We start from the raw sequence: 27,276 nt of genomic DNA, 5'->3' as shown, positions 1-27,276 counted from the left end.
TGTGAGGTGAGATAAGAAAGGAGGCCAGAGGTCAAGGATGGATACTAGGATTGGCTCTGTTCAAACTCATTTATTTCCAAAAGGAAGGCACTCCTGATAGGCCCATTTAACAATCTGAAGCACCTCAAGAATTTACCCAAGCTACACACTTACCAAAGGGCAATATCTTTTAGATTCTATACAAAAGACTTCTTGACCTAGAAGGCAACCTGAGAATTGTAAATGGAGTCCATCTCTGTGCTGAGGTGAGCTAGGAAGGCAAGAGGTACCCGGAGCAACAGCCAGCTCACTCGTAAGAAAGGGAGGCACCTTCCCAGGGAAGCATTTATTCATAGGTTATATCTATTTCAGAAAAGAAGCCTTGTTCTACTTTTGCTTGGCAAGAATTTAGTTCAAGGGTCATAATATCTAATAGTTAAAACATTCAGGTCTGAATACAGAGGTTAGGAAGAAACCAAGAACTAAACAATAGAAATGGAACCCGTGAGAGCAGTGACATTCTTGAGATGAGTGAGCTAGCTAAGCTCTCAGGGATCACACTTAAACTCCTCACTCTGTTTCAAAGGTTAGTGCCAGCATAATGGTGTGTGCTTGTGGGCTGCACAGGTAGAGACAGATTGATCCCTGAGGCTCACTGATTTGCTGGTCAGTGTAGCTTAACAGGTATGCTCCAGGCTGGAAAGAAATGCTGTCTCACAAAACCTGTTGGGGGTCCATGAGATGGCTCAGCAGGTAGAAGCTTGCTGCTAAGCCTTAGAACTTGAGTTGACCTAAGAGACAGCCTCACTCCAGAGTTGAAGGAAAGAACCTGCTCCTTCAGGTTGTCCTCTGACCACCAAACATGCACACCCTGCCAGATAATAAAGTAGGTGAATTTGTCCTACAGGGGTGACACTGGATGTTAGTCTCTGGGCTCCACAAGCACGGGCACACACACACACACACACACACACACACACACACACACACACACACCAGCATACTTTTGAGATTATGAGCTTAAAAATAATCACTAGTTAGTGAAGCAACAAGAAACTCCTCCCAGATGAGACTGTTTTAGAGACTTCTAGACATAAAAATCATGAAACTCTTCTTGTGTAATACACCCAGAAAGAAAAGTGAATGTCCACCCTTTACAAAGGACAGTGTGTTTCTCTATTCTGGATCTAAACACATACTTTCATCTGACCTTATGTGAAAAAAGGACACCGCTTAGAAGCAGGATGAGAGGAACTAAAAAAGATTGCTCCCTCAAGGGATCGTTCGGTCCTTTAAGACTTAACGCACAATAAAAACACTCCACTTAGCGCCTTCCCCACTCCAGCAGCGATCCAGAGTTCAGAGAGAGTCGAAGGAAAGGGCAAATCTCTCAAAGCAGCATCAAGAGTCTTCCTAAGTTTACAGGCCACAGACATAAATAACAACACTCACAAAAACATTTCATATCCCAATTATTTATAATTTTATAAATAACTGTGCCACGACTTCATCACTCTCTCCACAAACCGCAGAACTTTAAATACCATTTTTCTTAGCTTGTACATGCTCACTGGATTTACTATTCATCAATGTTTTATATGTCTTCTTTAGGTTAAAATAAAAATGGTAAGATAGAGCCAACAGAGTGGCTTAGTGGATAAAAATACCAGATGATTTGAGCTGGATCCCCAGGACCCAGAGGGTGAAAAGAGACAACAGGCCCATATCAGATGTCCCCTGACCTCCACAGGAATGTCATGATTTGTGACCCCAACTACATCCCCAATCACACAAGTGAAAAAGAAGATAATAAGATTTTTAAATGACAAAAAGAAAGGAAATGCTCATAAATAGCTGCTATGATTTCTAGGGTTTACATCTGTATCTCTTCTGTTGGCTAGGTGACCGCCAGGGTGCATGTGAAGACAAGGACATTATATGACTCAGTACTGGCGAGTGCAGCATGTGCTCTGTGTGTGTGACTAGGGGTGAGGTGGGGGGCAAGGAGAACTGAGTTCCAAACTTCAGCTTCATTATCTCCCATAAAAGGAAGGGAAGAAGGGAAGGATACAATTGGAATGGGGGGTGGGGCAAGGGTGGTCCTGAAGCATCTCCCTGGTTACCAGCCAAGGGGTGGGGTGGGCGAAGTGCTGAAGCATCTCCCTGGTTACCAGCCAAACCTAGGGGCCAGAGAACTCCCTTGATGGCTCTGTCAAAGAAAACATCAAATCATCATTGTTGCCATGCTCATAGTTTGAACTCAGCAGATTCAGGGAGTGGCCACTCCATGACAAGTCCCTCCGGTGACATCAAGACTCAGACGAGGCTGTGAAGAACTGGAAAGGGAGAACTTTGTATCTTGGACATCACATTTTAGTTGTGTTCTATGGCACTTTCTGTGCAGCACAAAATATTGACATGTACATGTCAGGCAGGTAAAGGTACCAACTAGGAGAGTCTGGCAACTCAAGTTCAGTCCCTAGAATCCATGTAAAAGGAGGATGTGATTGTATAGATCTATAGTCCCTATGCACTCGATGTGAGGCTGGAGGCGGGGATGGGAGAACTGTCAGCAAGCTCACAGGCTAGATAGCCTGGAACACACAGTACAGCAACAGAACGGGAGAGATCCTGCCTCAGAACATATAGGAAGGAGAGGACCTACTCCCCCAAGTTGTCCTCTGACCTCCATGCATGTGCCATGACATGTATGCTTCTGTATGCACACACAAAAACAAATTAATACGACAATGTGCATATTTGAGGATGGACAGTTCTTAGGATAACTAGGAAAGAGACATTTCTCAATACTTAACCACACCTGGCAATTCTTCTACAGAATCACTTATGGAAGAAAACAGTAATTTTGATGTTGAACTAGGTGACATACAATGTAACTTGTTTTCTATAAAACACTCAAGGGATTAATATGGTCACCTGCACAATGCCTGTACATAGAAAAGTCACTGTGAAGCTTATTAGTTTGTACAATTAACATCAACTAATAAAAGGTCCCCAAGGTCAATCCATGGGAATTTTAAGCTGGTTCTGGTTTCTACGGAAGGATCCATGTTTGAATGGAGCCCATCTCTGGAAGTGTGGCCCTGGGCTCAGAGAGCACAGGATTGTCCAGGGAGGGGAAATGGAAGAATGAAATCCGATAAACTTGAACACTGTGGTCACTTCTGGTCACTGTGCAATTCTCTAAATTTTCTATGATGAGGATGACTTTTTGGTTACCTTCAATTCCAATTAAAAGGGTGCAACCAGGGCCTGGGAAGATTGCTCAGTTAGTGTTTTCCATGTAATCATGAGGACCCGTGTTTGATTCCTAGCACCCAGGTGAAAAGTCAGACAAGACGCCACATGCTTAAATTCCAGTGTAGGGGAAGAGACAGGCAGATTCCCCAGAGCGTGCCAGCAAGCCAGCCTAGCTTACTTGTCAAGTTCCAGGTCTGGGAAGACCCTGTCTTCAAATCCCAGGTAATCAGCACCTGAGGGATGACACCAAAGTTGACCTCTGACCTCTATATGCTCACACATACCCATACATGTATAACCCCACATAAACACACCTGCACACAGAGACAAAATACAAAGAAACAAGAAATCTCTCCCTGTGTTGACTCGTAAGTGCGCAAACAAAATAGAATTCTGGAGAAGGCATTTGACATTTTATATTTGTGTCATTTGAACAACACTGCTGCCCGCTGAGAACATTTATATTTAGAATTCCTCATTTAGTTCCAAATGCTCTCTTTTAAAGCCTGAAAAACAAGGAACACAGAGGCTTTCTGTGTGAGGTCCAAAGTCTTGTTCCTCGTCCCATTTGGCTGTCACATTTTTAATGAATTAACTAATGTGATTCAATTCATGTTCCTTATTTTTTTTAAAGAAGTGGAAACATGAGGGGGTATGGTTGCAACAATGGAGAAACACACAGGCAGCCGGGGACACAGGGGGCCTGTGAATGGCCTATCCATCAAGTCTGTGCAGATCCCACAACATCGAGGCTGCTGGTGGGGATGCATCCTAGTAGACAGAGCGACAGTGTGTCTCTCTAACAGTTTCTCTGTTTCACAGATGCTCAATGACCCTCTCTCTCATGTGCAATTTTCATTTTTTTTTTCAAAGAAAAGTTTCCAAACTTAACAACAGGAAAGGTGTCCCAAGTGGCAGGAAGAGTCATCATGGCGTATCAGAAAGCCCAAGACACCCAGAGCCAAGGACCGCAGAGCCAGACGAAGCGAGAGAAAAGCAGATGTTTACACCGGGGGTCCTCTGAAGGAACGCTTCTGGCGTCTCACATTTCTCCCCAAAGAGATGAGTCTGTCCCTGGTGCACACAGTGCCTCCTCCGCACATACGGACAATGGTTCTATCACTCAGGAGCTGCCACTTCCACACTGAGAATGAGCATCAGACAGTATTTCACGAGCTCATAAGTTTTCTTTCATTTTTTTCTATTTCATTACTCAGTAGTTGGTTTGACTAGTATATGTATGTGTGCAGGTACATGTGTGTGCTTACATGTGCACTTGTATATAGAGGTCAGGGATTAATTATGGCTGTTGTTCCCAAGAAACTATCTACACTTTTTTTTCCTTCCTTCCTTTTTTTTAATTTAGTTTTTAGTCAGGTCTCTTTTGCCTGGTGTCATTGATTGTGTTCTGCTGGCTTGCCAATGAAGCATGGGATCCTGCTGACTCTACCTCCCCAGGGTGGCAAGACACGTGTGTACTCTACTAACTCTGGCTTTTACCTGGATGTTAGGGATGGGGCTCAAGTCCTCACACTTGGACAACTACTTTACAAATAAAGTCATCTCCCCAGCTCTGATTTATTTATTCTAATTTTGAAACAGTGACTTTTTGACCTGGGTTTTTAGAAGGTACCCACCCACTTTTTATGTATACATATACACACACAAGAACACACACACACACATATTCTGCAGAAGGTAGTTCAGTTTAATTTCACACAGCCAACCTGGAAATAACTGGGACTTACTTCTAATTTTAGCAAGAATTAAAAAGGTATTCACAGCACCAGCTTAAGATACCTACAAGTACAAGAATACCCACTTTAAAGGCTGTTGAACAAACAAGAATATTTATAGACTTTACAGCACCACCGTTTGTACCCTGGCAGTGAGACCTGGTCTTTAGACACTAGGAAGGCAGGCACTGGGCTCCTGTTCTTGTGCTCATATTAACTGATATTCCATAGAGAATGGCTCAATAAAGAGCTGGTGATAGGGTCTCTAGAGGTTGGAACATACAGGCCACGTGTGTTTACTAGAAGACCTGTAAAGAGTCTGGTGAAGGGCTGTGTGTTGTAATCCTAGCACTGGGGAAGGAGAGACAGGCAGATCCCTGGGGCTCCCTGGCCAGTCAGCAGAGCTGAATTGTCAAGTTCTAGGCAAGAGAGAGTCCTTGTCTCAAATAAACAAAATGGAAAAAGTGTAAGGAATAATAGGTAAAGTTGTCCGCATGTGTACCTATATACACATGTACACTTACACACACAGGTACATCCCACTCATGTGTACATATGTACACATGTGTGCACATACATACTATAGACATACAGGTAAACACAAAACACATACTCGCTAGTACATATGCACATAGGCACACACAAATACACACAGGCACACACAGTTACACACATAGATACACATACATACAGATAAACACACACAAGTACACACATATATGCACACAAGTATACATGCATACACATACACACAGACATATACACACCCATACATAGGCACATACCCACATACACACACAGGTACAATGCACACGTTGTTTTTGTGTGTCTGTACACATTCATGCACATGTGTGCATGTGAAGGCCATAGGTCAACCCTGGGTATTTCCCTCCATTGCTCTATTCTCATCTTGGTTTCTGAGGCAGAGGCTCAGTTTTTCTTGGAAGCTCATTGATCAGCCTAAACTGGCTATCCAATGAGCATCCTCCTGGCAGTCTGCCGAATCTCCTCAGGCCTAGGCTGAACCTCTCATCCCTGTGGCTAAGCTAGGCTTCTCTTCAGCCTGGAGTGGCTCAGCCCTCATTCTCTTCAGACATTCCCCAGTCATTCATCTCTGGCAAGGGCTCCTCAAATCAGCATTTGAGACGATCCCTTGTGTACCCCACTTACACCTCCCTGACAATAGGATGACGTGATGCCTTCCCAACCCTGCACACACATCTAGGACCTCTTTCAGGAAGGAATTTAAGAAATCATTGGGTTAAACAAACATGCTTAAGATTTCTCAACATACAGGTGACTTGATGGCTCCCAGGAAGACAACCAAACCAAACACACTGGTGCCCAGAAACATGGTGTACCTGGAAAGCCGTGATCTTTGCAGGTTCTTCCCTTTTCTGCTCTGGAGACCCTTGGCTCTGCAACAGACTTCGGACAGTTTCCTCCATCCTAAGAAACAGAAGCAAGAACACATCCTTCAAGAGGCTTTTTTCACTAACACAGGGCTGTCAGAGTCTTCTCTTCTCAGGGTATACTTCCCAAACTTAGACAGGGAGCAACTCTCCCCTCTCCTTTATTTTCTAAGTTAAAAATCAGGGCTGTGGAACAGAGCTCCAAGGTAGCATACTCACCTAAGATATGCAAAACTTTGAATTTAACTGGAAGGAAGGAAGGAAGGAAGGGATAGAGGAGAGAAGAAGTAGAGAAGGAATGGAGGACAGAGGGAAGAGAGGTAGAAGGAAGAAAAGAAAAAATGGAGGAAGGGAGGGAGGAAGAACTAGGAAGTGGGAAGGCGGGTTATGAAGTCATTTACAATCATTTTATTCTTGGCTTGGATCTCTTTACTCAGATGCAGAAATCTCCTAGCATCTCTTTTCACTTGTAATTTTTCCTTTGTAATTCAACACAAGATCTCACATTGATCTTCCTCAACAATCACTGATTTTCTAGAATCAGCTGGCAAATTAACAGATGTTGTGGGAAAAAACATTTTCTGGGGAGACGCAAGACACCTATCTACTCACCCCAAATAGGGAACCTCTAACAGACCGAAGTCCAGATACCCCCGAAATCTGACTCGATAAATCAATGAGTTTTATTGAGATTAATTATAGGAACAGAATTGACTCAAAGACAACTGTGTCACCAAAGCCCACCCCGTACCATAACAGTTCATGAAGCTGGGAACCTGGAGCTCACTGCACAGTCTGCAGGCAGCTCAACAGGCTGGAGAGTGTTCTTTCTAGTGCCTCAGTTGGTCTAAACCTCTTCCAAGCAGCTTAGCTGCTTCTTTTTTATGCTTCTTCAGTTGGACTGGTCTCAAGAGTCTTTGTAGCTTTGCTTGCCCGGCTCTTCTAAGCAGTTTGGCTTTGCTTTGTTGGAAGGGAACTCTCAGTTTTTATTGCTTATTCCCTCAGGGAAGGGGCTGGTGAATCTGGTTAGTTTTAGGGACTTCCTGAAACTATTTCAAGTCCTTTACTTCCTTCTTAGGAGCTTCTCTGAAGGATGGAACGTTTCGATCATGGAAGAATATGTTACACAACAGATCTTTCGCAAATACGCTCTCTCCACTGACAGAGTGTGCGTGCTTCCGTGGTTTTCTTCCCACATCAGCACATAAAGATCTACTTCATTATTTTCAACAGCTTTGACAAACTTCATGGTGACAGGACACTGGAAGATATTTAACTCTTCTCTCACTGAATTTAAATTGCTTCACAACTTTGTCAACTTGGTTAACATCTTTACTTGTACATTGAAACTGATTTATGAGTATTCATATAGCTTATATTGCAGCATGTTAATTGTTATACTTCTGATTGATGTTAAATACCTACTTCCAAAAGTTCTGTGATATTAACACCAACTGTCAACTTGTTGAGACTTAGGATCACCATGGAAAGAAATCTCTGGACACGTGTGAGAGGGAATTTATATATTAGGTTAACAGGGGTGAGATCCATCCCGAATGTGAATTGCACCCACCACCTTCCGCACTGTTAAAGTTTGTGTCTTCAAACTGTGAGTCACAATAAACACTTCCTTCCTTATGTTGTTTTCCTCTGGTATTTTGTTTCAGCACAGAGATGAGTCACTAATACAACCCCATAGTCCCCAAAGTGACAGCCACTTCCACTCGGGACACTAGCTCACTTTGATGCTACTTACTGCTCCGTGCATCTCCTGTATCAGGAACATGCATCTATTTTCCAGATATGCCTCACTTTCTAGTCCAGATGTTTCCTCACTGATCCTTACGTCATTCATTTTGTCCCCTGAAACCCTCTCATTTTAGTGCGCAAATATTTCCCACATGAAAGTCTTGCCCTAGAATAAATGACAACCTGAGTTATGAGACTATGTCTCATGTTTCTCATGCACACATTCATTTTCAGATAAAGCTGGTCCTTAGTAGACAGATCATATCTGTCAGTTCATTGTCCAAAGGAGTATTCCAGAGTATTCCATAAGTATTTTAACTCTGTATACAGGATATTGACCTTGAGCCCCATCCCTAAGGATTCAAAGGTCAGAACTATACAGAGGAGACTGCCTGCACCTCTATTAAAAACATTTATTAAGTGAGTCGCTTAGCTAAGCTATGGGACTCATTTAAGTGTCCAATGACAATGGAATAGATAAGGAGAGTGCGGTGCATATACACGATGAAAATTTTTCTGTCATTAAGAAGAACAAAGTTATGTAGTTTGCAAGGAAATAGAAACAACAGGAAATAATTATATTAAGTGAATTTAGTGAGTCTCAGAAAGATAAATAATTCTGGTTTTCTCTCCTTTGTAGTTCTTAGATTAATACAGATATATAAAACAAATGTACATGTAATGCAAACACACATACATATGGAAGAATAATAGAAACGACAAAAGAAACAAAGGAAATTAAAAGTAATTAGGGAAGGTTGAGGTAAAGGTGGGGAAGGGCAGATAGGGAATATGCTAAGCTTAAAACATACACACATATAGATTTAATAATAAATAAATTAATTAATTAAACATATAATTTCACAGGAGAGAGGGGAAGAGAAGAATGCCAGAATTTCATACAGAAAACATGTTTACTAAAAATTTAATTATGTGTATGCATGCATATTCGTGTATGTGCATATGTGAATATAATCCCTTCAGAGGCCAGAAATGAGCAGAAGACTCCTTGGAGCCAGAGATACAGGTGCTTCTTGAGTCTCCCAACATGGGTGCTTAGAACCAAACTCCAGCCCTTCCTCAGTGCAACAAGTGCTCTCAGCCTCTGAGTGACCTCTCCAGCCAACAATGCTCTCTTGCTCACTGCTGGGATTGTCTTTCACAGTCACCTTCTGACATGCGCATTCTCAAGGACTCGGAATGAAACTAGTTTAAGAGTAAAAAGGAATTGATGCAGCTTGCGTTACCAAGGACTCGGAGAATGACAAGCCATCTTAAGTTACTGTTGTGTTGCCTTGACAAAACCCCATGACCATGGTAATTTACAGGAGAAGCGTTTGCTTGGTTTTCAGTTCCAGAGGGTGAGTCCATGACCATCATGGCAGGAAGCATGGCAGCAGACAGACAGGCAGGCATGGCACTAGAGCAGCAGTTGAGAGCTCACATCTGATCCACAAGCAGGAGAAAGAGAGCTAGCTGGGAATGGTATGGACTTTTGCAACCTCAAAGCACGCCCCCCCCCCCGTGACACACCTCCTCCAACAAGCCACACCTCCCAATCCTTCCCAAACAGTTCCACCAAGAGAGAACCAAACATTTAACTACATGAGCCTATGGAAGTCATTCTCACTCAGGCTACAACACAACCAAGGGCTCTCAAAGGATCTATCTGAGCTAGGCCATTATAGTCAACAGGGAACCATAGCATTATTTTAAAAAAAGTCAACCATTGTACTGTAACTACTCAGAAGAAGAGTGAAGACCATGAAGACATCCAAACCTGGATTTTTGTGGATGTGTTCATATGGTATGTGTAAATATGTAAGTATACATGTATGTATGTATGTATGTATGTGTCTCTGTAAGCATGTGTGTGTATCTCTCTGTTTGTTTGCATTCATGTGGAAGTCATCAGACAACCTTGAGTTTCATCCTTCATGCTTTCTACCTTCTTTGGGATAGGCGTTCTCACTGGTCCAGAGTTTCCCAAGTGCTTGTCTCTCCCTCCATAGCTTTGAGATTACAAGCATTCACCACCAAGCCTGGCTTTTGATTTTTAGTTTGCTTGTTTGGTTTTTGTTTTGTTTGTTGTTGTTCCTTTGCATGGTTTCTGGGGAGCCTAGAGATGTCACCAGAACCCATTTGAGCTTCTGAAAAAAACACAAAACACTGGTTCCTACCGGCATCTGGGAAAGTGAAGGCTGCCTCCCCCCATAATTTCAAGTCTTAAATTATTAATAGCTCAAAATTGAACAGAGCTCATTGAAGAACTTTCTCATCTATTAATCATTTTAATGTACTTTAGAAATATAATTATATCTACTTGGAAGATGAGAAAGCTGAGTTAGTGAAAGGTTAGATGGCTCACTTAAGCGGCTGTGGTTAGGTGGATAGAGAGAGGGAATTAAACAAGGTTTACTAACCTAAATATGCAGCCCTTTCTACTTGACATTACTGACATTTAGAGAAAATATTCCAAGGAAAGAATGCAGACTTCTACTAAGAAGTTATCTTGGATAATTAATGCCTTTGCCACACTGAGCCCATGAGGAACTATGTTGTATGTGACCCATGAAGGACTTAAGGTCCACAGAAAGAACAAGCAAGGGGGAGGGGAGATAGAAGGGAAAGAAGGGAGAAGAAGGAATAATGAGAGAAAGGAGAAAGAAAAAGAAAGGAAGGACAGGAGGAAGGGGGGCAGAAGTGTAAGGAGGAAAAGGGAACCACTGGGATTATAGGAGTGTAGGGCAGGACTGATGTCACAAATCTCAAATAATCAGCACCACTTGCTAATGCTTCAATTTGTTTGTACAACGAAGAAGAGAATTTTCCATGCTGTTCATCAAATCTAACACAAATTTATTACCAAGTTTTGATATGGTTCTCAGACCTGCCTGGCCCACGGCTCAGGGTGAGATTTTAAATATGTCCTACATAGAGTTATTTCAGAGAATAGTAGTCTATGTGACAATGGTCTCCTAAGATTTCTTTCTTGGTGACACTCCAGCTGGGAGTTTGGGATGGCATTCTTCCTGGTTTTCACAGGGTGATGGACGCATCTTAGAACACATTTCTCGGGACACACTTCACTGCCAGCATCAAAGATCAGGGCTGCATGTCACTCCTTAGTTCATTTATTTACACCCACAAGATCTAAGCGTGTCCCACTAGTCTGAGCCTGGCAAAGAGGCTGGGGAGGGGTTCAGTTGTGAGAGAGATTATTATACAAACATGAGCACCAGAGTTTAATTCCTAGAAATCACATACAACATTCTGGGTATGATGGTTCGTGCTTGTGATCACATATTCAGGTGACAGACACTGGAGGATCCCTGGGGTCCTCTGGCCAGCCAGCCTAGCAGAATCATGTACTCCGTGTCCTTGTCTTAAAAATCAAGTTGGAATATGATAAAGGAAGACAAACTGAGGCTGGTCTCTGACATGTGTACTTGAATACACACAGGAAACACACATACCACATACAATGTAAATAAAAGCACGTTTGTTTTTTTTTCTGCTAAGCTAAAATGTAAATGCCTCAGCATACCTGCTGAGTTACTACTCCTATGTAATTAGTTCTTTGAAGAAGTCTCTAGATCAAGAAGAAAAAAATGCCTATTCACCTTTCCCCCATTAATATTTGGCTTGACACTTAAAAAAAATCAAGGTAATGAAAAAGCAGAGACATATAAAAAACTGTTAAAATAAACTCAAGCATCCCAGAACCCTCAGTAATGTTGTGAACGGTTACTTGGCACAACTCTAGGGTGATTTAAAACCAGTGACGTCTTAAAGCTGCAGCTTGAAATAGAGGTGATGGGGATCCCCTTCAGCCCTCACTAAGGAAATCAAGTTGCTATATTTTTAAAATAACTTATGAATCTGGTCAGAGAGAGAAAAGCATTTTGTATGTGCTGAGAGCAGGCTGTCATCCATTCTCCAGCTGCACCTTTTTAATATTCTCATTTCCCAAACCTCTATTTGCCTGGAAAAGAAAACAAAACAACAACAACAACAACAAAGCATGGGCCATGAAGCGGCCCGCTGCTTCCTGACACCCATGACAGCCTGCTTTGCTGTAGGATTTCCATGAGGAGGGTTCAGAGTCCCAGCTGTCTCACGGTGCACCGTCTACTTCCCAAATGTGATGAAAATAAGCCACTCATTCCCAGCGGCCGGGCTTAGACAGAGTTCTGAGTTTCTTTGCTTGCTTCTAAGTAGTTGTAGGTAAGATTTATCTTTAACCACAAACGTCATGCAAACATTTCTCATTCTCTCTGATACTAAATCCCTTCTTTTCCTGAACATTGGTCAGGCAGCTACTACAAACAAAAACCTGTGTGTGGGGGGGGGGGGAGGGGAAAAGTCTTTTTACTGAGATGTAATTAGTTCTCATGCATATTTACTGAGTCTGAGAATTTTATTATACTGCATTTATTTAGTATGTGTGAATGTATGTTCCACTGTACATGTGTAGAAGGCAGAGGACAAAGTAAGGGAGTAGGTTATCTCCTTCCACCATGTGGGTCTCGGGAATGGAACTCACGTTTTCAAGGTTCCCAAAGCCCAAGGAAACAGCTCAAGGTCCTGAGTCCAAAGTATTAACGATTTTATTTATAAGTGGAATATGATTCGAGCCTGTGCTCCACCACTCAGTGAACAGTCATGTTAGAAAATGTGTCTCCAGACGTTATTGTAGAGACTTCAAGTCTTCTTTCCCATGACAGGGTATTGAACTTGGGACTTCACACTCACTAGCCATGCATTCACACTTCCAGTTAAAATTCTTCCAGATTCAGGTTTCTGCAATGATAGGTTCCACTGTGGTATTTTTTTAAAAACAACTTTTATTATAACCTGAAGTCCAAATAAATACCTGTTGTAGTTTTTAAAACCAACTATCCAGGGTAATATACCTTTTTCCTCCCAAAGGGCTTTCTCATTTCCTCTCAAATTCTCCATCAAACATACAACTGTACCCTGAGCTTTCTATTCCTGAAGACAACTTCCCTTTGAGTTTTCCAAATGACCAGGGTCTGTCTTAGCATAATACTATCTTATGAAAGACATCTAAGGGCTAAGGAGATAACTCAGCTCCTAAAGTGCTTTCCTTGGACCTGAGCTCAACCTCCAAAACATATGTATTTTTGTTTGTTTGTTTGTGCTTTTTAATTGGGAATGGTAGCTACTGCCTATCACCCCAGTGCTGGGGAGCTTGACATGTGCATCCCTGGGGCTCCCTGGCCAGTCCAGCTTACTTAGTGGGCTACAGGCCAGTAGAAAACTGTTTCAACAAACAAGGTGGATGGTGCCTGATGAACAATGCCTGAATTTTCCTCTGGTCTCTGAACATTATTTATTAAAGAAAACTCAAGTGTGTGTTTATAGGTGTGCACACACATACATACACACACATAGAGAGTCTCTGAGTTTCTTAAAGTCAGAGGTGCTGTGTCATTTAAGAAGTATTTTTTTGTTTTTCTCCTTAGCTGCCTCACGGAGCCGCTATTCCTCGGTAGGGGATCAGTGAGTACTTTCAGGTGTGATAAAAGTCATGCTCTACTTTTCCCCTCTTACTAATTCTCCAGTCGCGTGCAATTTCACTTCTCGTAGCACTAGACTGCGTACAGATGTCACCCATCAGAGAGATGTTCCAGCGAAGCCTGACAGGGCAGGGTCTTTAGCTGAGACACTTGGGGCTGAGCTGCTAGAGCCACTGTTCCTTGGTTAAAAACAAATCCAATATACAGCCTTAGTCTTTCGATCACACTGACATCCCATGTTTTTCAGCCCAGTTTATTAGCCTTGGTTGCTAGGGCTACTTTACAGTGGACAGGGCTCTTGGTCTAGCCTTTTGCCAGGGCAGTCTTTTCATGTCGACTCTGGCGGCGATATTGCTGCCCAAACAGTCCATTTCGTTGATACATTGGGGAGAGACGTACAGAAGAAGGCCTGAAGCACTGACATATTTGGCCTGGCCTCTTATTCTCCATGAAGTTCATTCCCCATTCTGTTCCCGTGACTTCCCTCAGGGACCCACCCTGCCTCCTACCCTAGCTGCACCATGCAGCTTTCCTTGAGAAAGCATAGAGAAAAGCTGACAGGATTTCTATTGCAAGAAGAAATCATTGGGAAGGAAACATCCCTGGATCTGAACTGGGCTCAACTGTGCACCAAGTTGTCTCCTTAGGCAAACTGAGTGTCCTCCTTGGAAGAGAGTGCATCTACCACAGAGCAGGAGTGGCCCGCAGGCTGGCTGGCACTGGGATGTTCTGTCCCGATCTCTGCCCACCACCACCACAATAGTCAGAAACAGTAGGTCTAGTGCAAGACGAGTGAGGCCTCCCATGGGGAGTCAACAATGTCTGTCACATCACTTGAGGCAGAACTAAGGTCCCCCCTCTCGACATCTAGGCTAAGCAATGTATCCTTCCATAAAGAATGGGTTCCAAAGAGACAGTTCATACACTAGGAATAAATACTGGCTCTACTACTAGTGGCCCCACACACTGCCCAAGCCACACAACTGTCACCGCCATTAAGAGGGCCTAGATCAGGCTTATGCAGGTTGCCCAACTGTCAGGAGTCAATAAACTCCCACTCACTCAGGTCAGCTGTTTCTGTGGGTTTCCTCATCATGATCTTAGCTAACTTCTCTTAATTTATTCCATCTACCTTTTGCCTTTGGGCTTTTATCTTTCTCTATTCTCTACACCTTTCTTTACTTCTTACTCTGTGGCTTGCTGTGTAGCTGGGTGGCTGGCTCTGGATGTCCTCCTCTCCTCCTTTTCTTGTTGCTCCCAAACTGCTCTTCCTTCTCTCTGCCTGCCAACCCCACCTATCCCTTCTCTTGCCTTGCTCTTGGCTGTCCAGCTCTTTATCAGATCAATCAGGTGTTTTAGACAGGCAAAGTAACACAGCTGCAGAGTTAAAAAATGCAACATAAAAGAATGCAACACATCTTTGAATCATTAAACAAATATTCCACAGCATAAACAAACTGTAACACATCTTAAAATGATATTCTACAACATCATGGAGAATTGAAGACCACATGTAACTAGAAACTCTCCATAAAATTAGGAGAGCTGGAGGTTTTGTTTTTTTCCCTTCCCTTGATGATATATATTTTTAATTCAGCACAAAATTGTGCAAGAATCAAGAATAACACTCACTGCTGCCTGGAAACTGTGGTGTTCTACTTCCCTCCCAGGGATGCAGCAACATCCCCAAACAGATCGAAAGGTGCCAGCCCAATTGCAATCCCTGTATCTTATTCACTCAAGGACCATCTGTATGTGAGCAGAAAGCCACATAAATTTCTCCCTAGGTAGGCTTGTGCAAATTCTGCATCAGGAAACTTGCTGTATGAAGAGGCTCTGGTTGGGTGAAAAGACAGCTATGCATTCAGTGGAGAAACCTATTTTCCACACGGAGGGCAAGAGACTCTCCTGAATGCTAACACGCAAATCCCAAGTGTTCCTGTTCCCCCGCAGCAGCAGAATGCAAAGCTACATCATTTATGGTTGTGTATGTTTGTAGAATTGCTCTCATCCAGTAAGGCAGGGGTAGGAGGAACGACATAAAATGCCATGTGGACAAATGGAAGTCATGAAGAAGTACAACCATGAGCTGCACTCTCTTGCTTAGATAATACGAACACAGGGTTACTGGCTACAGCCCAGGAATCCAAAAGATGTCATTATTTCCTGCACAGAACTAGCTTGTAAATGAACGCACAAATTATTAACATAATTTTATAAATACAGAATGGTTAATGGTGGCTGGGGAAATAAGCTGGTGGATAAAACGCTTACCCTGCAATCCTGAGGACCTAAGTGTGAAGACCCTAAACCACTTCAGTCAGGCATGACAGCACATGGGTGTGACCTCAACGCTTCTGTGGAGAGATGGGCAGCAAGGCAAGGAGATCCCTGAATGCTCAGGGCGCATCTACTTTAGTGTATATAACAGTGAACAACTAAGAGACTTTGTTTCAAACAAGGTGGAAAGCAAGGATCGACACCCTACATCCTCTCACTTCCACCTATATGCCATGGTGTGCATATGAACACACAGAGACACATACATACATACATTGCACACACACATCATATACTAAGATCAAAAATAATTAATGACATCATTCTCATATCCAGTCTGATGAACTCATACATATACATATATGATTTCTAAACCCATCTCTAAAGTATTTCATAAACTCCTTTAAAAAATAACAATGCCACAAGTAAACCCAGCATGAGTTTTGCATATTTTATTTTCTAGTGTATCTGAAGTTAAATGTTGGCAGTACAAGTTTCTATAAAAGTACATGGAATGTCAAAATTTGCTATTTTTACCAAAAATGTATTATTTGGGGATAAATCTTTAGAGTGCTCTTCTCAGAAGTTGGAGCAACTTTGAAGACACCAGACAGAACAGAATCCTCCATATTTATGTTTATTGGCCATTGCCAACAGGAAAAGCTATTTTTAATGTGTCATTGGGCTGCATGGGAGTTCTAGGAAAGGAATGTACCAATTCGGAACCTTGTTTTCCCCTTTTCTTAAAATGAGAAGTTTACAATTTTATTCCTCTTATAAAACAAAATAAAAAAGCAGATGTAGACTAGATAAGATTTCTTTGATCATTGTGTGTATCTAAAGTCAAAGATAGAATTCAGATGTGTGAAATCCGTTCCACTTGCTGCCCCAGGGAAAGTATCTGTGTCCGCGGCTGTCCCTCACTCCTTACTGTATGGTGACAACCTGCACCATCTTCTAGAAGACCCTCTGTTATGTTATACTTCAAGATCCATCTGGGGCCTCGGGAGCTAAGAGCTCAGTCTTAATAAAAAATAAGGTGTTTGTCTAGCAAGCATGAGGACCTGAGATTGATTCCCAGAATGCATGTAAATAAAAGACTAGTGTTATGGTGTTTCCATGTAATGGCAGCATTAGGGAGGTGGAGAAAGGTAGATCTTGGGGCTCCCTGGCCAGCCAGTCTAGACTATTTGGGGAGTTCCAGGCTACTAAGAGATCATGTCTCAATTTAATAAAAGTCCCCAAGTGACACCCAAGGTCATCATCCTCTGGCGCGTGCACGCGCGCGCGCACGCGCACACACACACACACTCACACATGCACATGCCCCCACCAAAGTTGCATGCATACACATACAAAACTCTTGGTTTCTTTCTTTCTTCCCATTTTTTTCCTATTGAAGAATAGAGGTTAGATACAAATAGTCAGTAGTCACTATGGATCTGAAGGACGTCCACACTACACATTCAGTAGCTACTGTTATTGGCTGTTAAGTTCTGGTAGAATGCAAGAGACGGGCAGCAGCTGGTCATATTAGGGATGAAATTATAGCATTAAATTTGTTGGAATGAAGGTGCATCTAGTGTGGAAGGTGCTTTATGAATTCAAAGATTTGGGCTGTGCAACCACATGGATGCCAGCACGAGTCTTCACGGGATCTACTGCTAATTCTCATGCTTCCTATAATCTACACTTACCCACAGTGCTTCAGAGCAGCTTCTGCTAAGGGGAGCAGAGACTGTAAAACCACACACACCAGAGCACACTGGATTACCACTGTCTATCCAGCTTCAATAACGACACAAATAGTGCAGTAACCATGATCCAGAGCCTGACCTCCGAAGACAGAACTTCAGGTGTCTCCTTTCTAGCTCTATAACTCGGGCAACATCTCTTCCGTTTTTATGTACTGTGGGTACAACATCTTCTGCTGGATAATAGGAATGGCTAGCTTAACAGGACCCAGAATCATCCAGGACAGTAATCTCTGAGCATGTCTGTTAGTTTCCAGACTAACAGTTCCCAGTAAATTGAGGCAAGAAAAACCCCCTTAATGGAGGCGCCATTCCGCAGTTGGGAGTCCCAAAGCAACTGAAAAGAATAGGGCGAGCTGAGCGCCAGTCTTCCTGCTCCCTCTGTATCCCGACTGCTCCTCCAATGTGACTGTGACCGTCAGTCTCACACACCGGCAGACATGCCTACCTCGCCATGATGGACTATACTGTTATGCTGTGAGCAAAAACAAATTATTAACTCCTTAAGTTGCTTTTGTTCAGTATTTTGCCACAGAAACAAAAGAGTAACTAATTCAAAGCTAGGCCTACTTACCTTAGAGAGGCACTAGGGTGCACCAATGGACCAAAATGTAAAAACGTGTGGAAGTGATTCTGGATTTGTTACATCTTTAGACCAGCGATTTTGAAGTCTAATACATTCTGAATTGAGGATTGCTTTAATATTTAGGTAAGGAGAGCAGGAAATAGACTTCTTGGGAGCAGTCGTTTGACAAATTGACACTTTATGGTAATATACAATGGATTTACTTTCTTGTTGCTGCAACAAACTCCCCAACAAGAAGCTACTTAAAGGAGTACGCGTATTCTGAGCTACAGTTCGAATAAGTTTTCATCATGGCTCAGAAGGCATGGTGACCTGGGCAGGACCTAGTTTGTCACATTGAATCCACAGTCAGAAAGTGTAGTGTGAACAGGAAGTGGAGCTTGGCCATGAAACCTCAAAGTCTGCCCCCTGTGGCCCACTTCTCAAGTGATGTTCTGCTTCTTAATGTTCCAAACTTTCCAAAGCAGCGATACCAGCTAGTTCAAACCTTATGGGCCAATGGGGGACATTTCATATTCAGCCCACATCCCTAAATCCCATCAGAGAGGCAGGTAGAGCCCTAGGGTTCACTGGCCAGCCAGTCTAGCCTACTTGGTGAGTTCCAGGCCTCTGAAAGAGACCCGCTCTTTCGACATTTTAAAAGTGCACCAAGAAATAAAGGTCCTCCATTCAAGTTTCCGACTGTACCTTGTAGGAAGGGAACCCTACTATAATAGGCAAGGACAGGTTAGGGCATGCTCGTGCAGCAAACAACACCTGCATCTCTGTGGTTTAAAAATAACAAATCTCAAGAGCCAGGCATGGTGGTGCATGCCTTTAACCAAGCACTTATGATACACAGTCAGTCAGATCTCTGTGGAGTTTGAGACCAGCTTGTCGACATAAAGATCAAGACCAGTCTTTCCTACTGACACAAACTGACCAAACTCATCAGTCCTCGTTATCTCTGTCAACTTGACACAGCAGCCTGGAGTAACCTGATTCTAATCTGTCAGCTCACACAGTCATGTGGGGATGTCTGGAGTGTGTGTGGGCAGAGGGGTATCATCATCGTCATTGATGCAGGCGGGACCCAGCTCAATGTGAGCAGTTCAATTACCTGGTCAGGTGTTCCTGGGCTATGAAGGAAGCTAGCTGAGCATGAGCCATTGAACAAACCAGCACGGCCAGAATTCCTCTGTGGTTTCTGCTTCAAGGCCCTGTTTGTAGTTCCTGCCCTGACTCCCTCAAGTGATGGATTATGACCCAGGGTGTAAGCCACAAAACCTCCTAAGTGCTTTTGGCCAGTAATAGAAAGGACCCTAGAACACACAGCAGTATGCTCCACATACTGGCTTTAGGGACATGAGGTTTATGTCCACTGCTCTGTCACCATTACCAATGGCTTCATCTCACTCTAAAGTATTATGATTCTGGTCAATAAAGGAACTTAAGTAGTTGCCTGCTGCTCCCTCTCGGCTTCATGTTGGGGATTCCTCTGCTTTAGGTAGGACTCTTGACTGGAACTGCTCACACTGCTACCCCCAGTTAGCTGCTGGGGTTACACCTGGAAGACTTGGTTTCCAGAGTTCCCAGTGAGAAAAGACTCAGCCATGGGTACTAATGCACATCTTCCTCTATCTGTGTGGTTCCCAGTAAAACTCATCTGCACAGCGACTTGATGACTGCCTGCTTAGTTTGACTTTCCAGAGTCCACATTCAAGATGGAGCAAGCCAAGTGCCATTCTTACTTAACTTATATGTGTGTGCCTATGTGCAGTGTGCATATGAGGCACACCTGTGAAGGCACAGGACAGCTGGAGGGAAGTTTGTTCTGTCTTCCCATCATGTAGATTCTGGGATCCAGCTCAGATTTGCCAGACTTCCTGACACTGAGTTTTTGTCCTGGCCCAAGTGCTGTTTCCTGACCACCTTTCCCCATTGGCTGTTACTTCCTCCATTTGGCTCAGTGACCTGTTCTCACTGGGCAAGTTCCTCAGCTCACTTCCCAGCTACAGGTCACCACTGAAGGTCACCCTTCTTTCATGCATGACAAACTGACTGCTAAGCTACACAGTTACTTCTTTGAACTTTCTGAATTGTCTACATGTGTGCCTGCTCTGATAGGGGAGGCTTCAAACAAATACCTTCAAAGTCAACGTTGCTTTGAAGAACGTGTTACCAAACCTCCAGGATGACACTGGGAAGACACGTTTTGATGCGGGATTTTTTTTTTTTTTTACAATAAATGTCAATACATGTGCAAGGAAGCCTACACTTACAAAAACCCTCACAACCCTGCAAAAACAAAACAAAGAAGCATGTAGTTTATATAGAAGGATCCCTTTTTCCAGTCATCTTTTTTTTAAGACAGGGTCTCACTATGTAGACTTGGCTAGCCTAGAGCTTGAGAGATAGACCTGGGTAGCCTCATAAAGATTTGCATGCTTCTGCCTCCCAAATCCTGGGATTGAGGACTTACACCACTTCACCCAATCATTGTACTGTTATACCCAATGTGTATGCCTCAAATACAGCAATGCATGATTAAAGACTAAAAGGAGTCCTTCATCTTTGGAGATACTGGAGTGTGGGAAACAGGAATGAAAAGCATCAGGGAGTCTACTTAGGAATGGATTCTGTTAGATAAAAAAAACAAAATGGACCCGACTTGTATCTTTTACAATAAGCTAAGAGGTAAGGAAAGTGGTATATGGTATGTGCATGGTATACAGATTTATACAGGTGTGTTCCTGTATTTATGTGTGTATACTCAGGGGTATACATGTGTGTTGATATGGGTGTGCATATGTGTGTGTTCATGTGAATGTGGAGCCTGGAGGATGTCAGGAGTTATTCATCAGCTTCTGCCCAGGTTGCTTTTGAAGACAGGGTGTCTCACTAGCCCAATTGAGGCCCAGGAGTTTGCCTGTCTCTGCCCCAAACCCTCCAGCACTAGGCTTACAGGCACATAACACTATGTCTGGCTTCTTCATGTAGATTCTGGTGAATGAATCAGGGTCTTCAACCTTGTGCAGAAAGTACTTGACCCATTGAACACTCTCCTCCGGCCCCAAATGTGTTTTTATTTTTAACCACATGTCATGATCATTTGGCATTTGAATGGAAATTCTTTTTCTTACCATCTACAAGGTAAAAAATAAGCTCTCTTGCTCTGCTCCTTGCTCATCCAAACATCACCCATCCCAAGCTCCTGCTTTCATAGCAAGAGTGGCCAACAAAAGTCCCTTCATCTAGCAAAAGCATCTTTCTTTATGGCCTTGCTATAAAAACCACCAAACTCTTCTCGAAACAGTTCAGCTTCCAAGGTCTTTAGAAAATCGAGTGAATCAAATTGCTTACAGTGCACTTCCTGTTTACTTAGGTAATATTATATCCTTTTGAAGTCATCGATTGAGTTGAATAATTTATAGTTATAGCTTTCCTTAGTTATGATATAAGATAAAGTAGATCTTGATACCTGTTTTGTTATATGTAATTTTACTACATTAACGTTAAGATATTCCTTTTTTATTTAAACAGAAAAGGGGAAGTGATGTGGGATTCCCCTCTGTATGCTATGAATACTATTGGTAAATAAAGAAACTGCCTTGGCCTGTTGATAGGGCAGAACTTAGGTAGGTGGAGAAAACTAAATTGAATGCAGGGAGAAAAGAGGTGGAGTCAGGGAGAAGTCATATAGCTCCACCAAAGATATATGCCGGAACTTTAGCTGGTAAGCCACAGCCACGTGGCGATACACAGATGAATAGAAATGGGTTAAATTAATATGTAAAAGTTAGCCAATAAGAAGTTAGACCTAATGGGCCAAGCAATATTTTAAATACATAGTTTCTGTGTGATTATTTCAGGTCTGAGTGGCCAGAACAAACAAGCAGCCTTCTTAAACACTGTTCACCTCAAAAATAGGGGATCAATTTCCCCAAGTGGGAAGAATTATTTGTAGCAATTCTCTCCAAGATGAATTATTTCATCTTAGAGGGAAATTCCTTAAGACTGGGGATATTCTAAGGGTAGGCTCATTAAGACTCAGGAAGTAAACCACTCCAAAACTTCAATAAGTTTCAGAAGTTGACGAGCTATGCAAGGATCATCTCTTCCAAGCTTACATAAGTAGGAAGTACTACTGAGAGCTATTCTCAAGCAAGACCAGATGCTTAGAAGAGCCAGAGAATCCCAGAGTAGCATGGAAGAAGCAGCGAGCTGCCCAGCTGCCTGGATGAGGACCAGCCTAAGAGAGCTGCCTGGGAAAGAGACCATCCAATGTGTGGAGCTGCCTGAAAGCTGTGCACTAAGAGCCACACTTTCAGCTTTTATGGGCCATCACCCATGTTGCAGTGGGCTTTGGTCATGCTACTGTCTCTGAGTCATTTCTGTTCCTGCCAGTAAATAAAAAATCTTAATCAGCAAAAGTTACTGGTTTGGGAAGTTGGACTTCGGTAGTATCCTTAGAATGGTCTGTTGTTGGTTTCCTAACTGGGGTGAGTGGACATTTGTTCATGTATCCATGGGAATCATGCCACAATGACAAACCTCCCTAAATAGTGGAGTTACATACAGATTTCCCCCATTTGAAGTGTAACCGATGCTGAAAGGTAGGAGAATCGAGGTAGGTCTAAGTTTAGTTCCAATGGCAGGAAGTGTATTCGGTAAAACACTCCGTGATATGGCTAATCTCTTACTTATTGTTGCTCATATATCACCTTCTTATCTATCTATATCATTATTTGGCAATCACCCATTGAATGTCGACAGGGCTTTAGATATAACCAGTGGTTCAAATGAATAAAACTGCTAAGGACAGGAGGCAGGACAAACAGTAATTAAAATGCAGCACTGTAATTAGAAGCCAGAGTCCAAGAGGTAAAGATAATTGGAAGATTACAGGGGGCAATCCAGCCATGCTGACCTATGTGACTTTTGCATGTATTTGTGCAGGTATGGTTCATGTACATATGTATGTATAAGGTATGTGCATGTATGCATGTATGTATGGTTATGATATGTGTGTATGCATGTATGTATGTATATGTATATATATATATAGTGTGTGTGTGTGTGTGTGTGTGTGTGTGTGTGTAGGTACATATATCTATCAATAAAAGCCAGAGGAAAATATTGGGTGTCCTGCATTATCATCCTTTACTATTCCTTTGAGATGACATGCTAGAATGGCTCTCAGGAAGTCCCAGAAACTTCCAACTCTGCCTCTCAAACAACAGATATTACAAGAACACATGCATACATGCCCAGCTTTTTTACATGAGTGCAGGATCTGACCTCAGGTCTTCAGTCCGTCCTTACCACTGAAGCTTCTCTCCAACCTGTGCTGATGCTTTCTGGTAAGTAAATAAGGAGCCAGCACGATGAGGAAAGTTATCTTATAATCATGTCTGAGATATTTACATTGCTTCTTATGATTTCTTTAATAAAAATATGATGTCTGTGTCTTAAGAGTAACATATGTATGTATGTATGCATGCATGTATGTATGTATGTATATAAGCAAGGAACTACATTTAGATGGACACATGTGCTAGAATTTTAACAAGTTAAACAGCACTGGAGATCATTAGTGGGCTGAAGAGTTAAGAGCTTACATACATTTACAGTGTAACCTCTATTTTATGATACTTTATTATTTTATTTGTTTGTGTGGTATACATGAATATTTATATATATGTGGGTATTTTATATATGAAATTTATATATGTATATGTGAGGGTACTCATGGATGTGTTTCAGGAGTGATTGGGTGTCTTCCTCAGTCATTCTTCACCTTATATATTGAGGCAGAATGTTTTGACAGAAACCTTACTCCTTAGATAGTCTAGCTAGCCAGCTTTGCTCTAAGGGGTCTGTCTCTGCCTCCTGACAAAGTGCTGGGCTTAACAGTAAACCACCACACTAAGTCAGCATTTACATGGCTGCTTCAGATTCTAGATTCCCATCTTTAAACTACACAGTCAATACTTTACCTGATGAGCTGTTCCCCAGACTCATAATTTATTATCTATATATGAAGCAGAGTCAACTGAGGCCTCAAATCAATACTTCCCCAGTGGGCACATATCTGGCTCTTCTGCCTCATGATGCTCTAGGGCAGTGGTTCTCAACTGTGGGTCATGACCCCTTTAGGGGTGGCATACTAGATATCCTGCATATCAGATATTTACATTGTGACCTATAACAGTAGGAAACTTACAGATATGAAGTAGCAATGAGATGATACTATGCCTTGAAGTCACTACAACATGAGGAAACTGTTTTAAAGGGTCAAGCATTAAAAAGGTTGAGATCCACTGCTCTAAGTATTGCATATTCACCCCCATCCTTACAGATACTTGGATTTCTTTCTTTGATTTCTTTTCTCAGATTAGTGTCTTTGAAACATGTCCTTCATGACCTTGGGTATCTCTAGGAAGTAAAGAATAACCACACTGGAATATCTGTGGCTAAGAAAGAATGGCAATGATAAAAACTGGTTCAGATAACTGGCAAAACTTCCCCAACCTCAAGGTGGACATTAAATAAAAGTCAATTGTCTTCCTGTGTTTTTATCGAGGAACCCAAGCTTTTATGCAGCACTTTTATTGCACATCCCTGCCCAGTGAAATAGATGTTGAAAACACAGTGCCTTAGGCCCAAATAGTGCCCATTTATTTTAAATTGTCCAATGAAACAAAAATGGAAGAAGCAGGGGTAAGGGGGGAAAAGGGCAGAAACAATTGTACACTAAAACTCACTGCGAGGTAAATTTTTCCTTTGATATTTAACAGCAGTAGAGAAAGATGTACAATTCTCAGCTATAAAAACATGAAAGACATATGATTCTCAAGGGCAGAAGAAACAAAAAGGAAGCTGTTGAAAAGTTAACAAGTAATACACATTTTGTATGTGTCTGTGGGTCATTAATAATATACCTATTGATATTATGACTAGAAGTCATATTGATACCTATTTTCTATTTTACTTTGCATATGTATACATGCACATGCATATGCACATTTGTATGTGTGTGCGTGCTCAGATCGGGTGTACACATATGTATGTGAAGGTGCAAAGTTAATTAATGTTGGTTGTCTTCTTCAGTTGTCTTGTTTACCAGGGAGGAATCTCATGCTGAACCTGGAGCTCACCGATTGGGCAAGTCTGGCTAGCCAGCCTGCCAGTGTAACCTTTGTCTGTGTCTCCAGAGTGCTGGAATGGGCAAGTCTCGCTAGCCAGCCCTGCCCAGTGTAACCTTTGTCTGTCTCCAGAGTGCTGCAATTACAAGCAACTACTTCACCTGCCTGACTTTTACATAGGTTCTGGTGATTCAGACTCCAATCCTCACGCTTTGGAGGCAAGTGGATTCATATGCTGAGCCATCTCCTCAGCCCCTGGTGTCTATCCTATGGCTCTGCCATCATACCCAGGGCCAGGACTTCCTTTTCTCACTCTCAGGATTGACAGGAGAATTCTGCTGCCCTCATGCTCTCTTCGTCCCTGAAACTACTCCTCCAATTGGTAGAGATAGTAGCATATTTCCTACAGGAATGTTAAATGTCGCCTTGTACTGGTTAGTATTTCTGGTCAACTTGCCACACGCTAGAGAAAGCTAAGCAAAGACAGCTCCAGTTGACAAAAATGCTTCCATTAGATTGACCTTAGGCAAATCTGTTGGAGGCATTTTCATGATTGGCAGCTCATGGGGGGGCAGCCCACTCTTGCGTGGTATCACCCTGGAGAGGTGGTCGAGGGTTGTATAATAGAGATTTTGAGCAAGCCATGAGGAGAAAGCCAGTTAGGCAGCCTCCCTGTATGTTCTCTGCATGGATTCCTGTCTCCAGTTTCCCTGCTCTGAGTTCCTTCCCTGAATTCTTTGAACGACGACCTGTGACATGGAAATACAAATAAATATAAGTAAGTAAGTCAACCCTTCCCCCAGGTGGTTTTGGTCATGGTGTCTTATCACAGCAAAGGAAAGCAAACTAAGGCAACCATTTAATAAGCAGTACATTGGGCTTGCTTCCAGTCATCCTTGGCTCCCTCACACAAGGCTCTGACAGAAGAAAACCACTTTAACTGCAAGTGCCAAGACTTCTGTACTGCTGGAAAGTGGGGGCTGGGGGCGCATCCTGTAATAAGTGCTGAGCACAGAGGTCTCCTAGGACTTAATTATCCGCCATCTTGTTAGGCTTTCAATGAGATCTCAGTTCTCCTACAATCAGGAAATGGACTAGTAGAGCTGAGTGAATCAAATGCCAATGTCCTTAAGTGAACACGGACAGTGACCACAGCCTGCAACAGTGACCTGACACTATGACAAAGCGACTTCCATCAGTCACCACTGGATACAGGACACTGATACAGAAGACAGAGCTCACAACCAGGCAGACTGCTTGGGAATTGGGTGGTGGGTGCTTCTTCCCACAATTTCAGCTTGGAAGTGATGCGTGGCTTTCACTCTACAAAACTGGTTGCCAAACTCCCTGGGGGGAATTTAATGTGTTCATGATCTCTATGGAGATTCCAATTAGAGCACAGATAGCCATGGAGGCCCCTGAACCCTACTCCCTATATCCCCTGGTGGTCTCTTAACACCCATCTCCTCCTGTATTTTCCAGACCTTTGCTCTCATATTTTTGTGGGCAATGAATTCTGCTCTTTGGCTCTACTTTTATCTTTCTCCTTCTCTCTCCCTCTCCAGCCCACCTGCTTCTCTCATTTAAATATTTTATGTATTGAGAATTTAATACATGAATACAATGTATTTTGACCACATCTACCCTTACTTCCTTCTTCTACTCTTCCCAGGCCCTCAACCAGTTCTTCCTCCCCAAATCATGTCCCTTTTTCAACACACTTAGTCCAACTACTGCTGTCCATGTGGGGGTGCAGGGCCACCCACTGAAGTGTCAACAATCTACTAGGAGCCATCCTTGCAGAATAAAACCTACTCTCCCCATCCCAGCAACCATTAATGGCCACCAG

The 27,276-nt window shown here is 42.6% G+C and overlaps 1 protein-coding gene across 1 annotated transcript in view; it reads right to left on the bottom strand.

The window, feature by feature from the left end:
- Window positions 1-27,276, bottom strand: part of Nckap5 (NCK associated protein 5) — a 799,776-nt gene that overhangs the window by 358,038 nt on the left and 414,462 nt on the right. Inside the window, exon 5 of the mRNA XM_038349244.1 lies at window positions 6,338-6,425. Within this exon, the coding sequence (XP_038205172.1) occupies window positions 6,338-6,425 (88 nt within the window). The remainder of the gene's footprint in view (window positions 1-6,337; window positions 6,426-27,276) is intronic.

Source organism: Arvicola amphibius, chromosome 12 (genome assembly GCF_903992535.2).
Source record: "Arvicola amphibius chromosome 12, mArvAmp1.2, whole genome shotgun sequence".
Taxonomy (NCBI): domain Eukaryota; kingdom Metazoa; phylum Chordata; class Mammalia; order Rodentia; family Cricetidae; genus Arvicola; species Arvicola amphibius.
The sequence above is the reverse complement of the archived record's forward strand: the minus strand, read 5'-3'. Positions and strand labels throughout refer to the sequence as shown.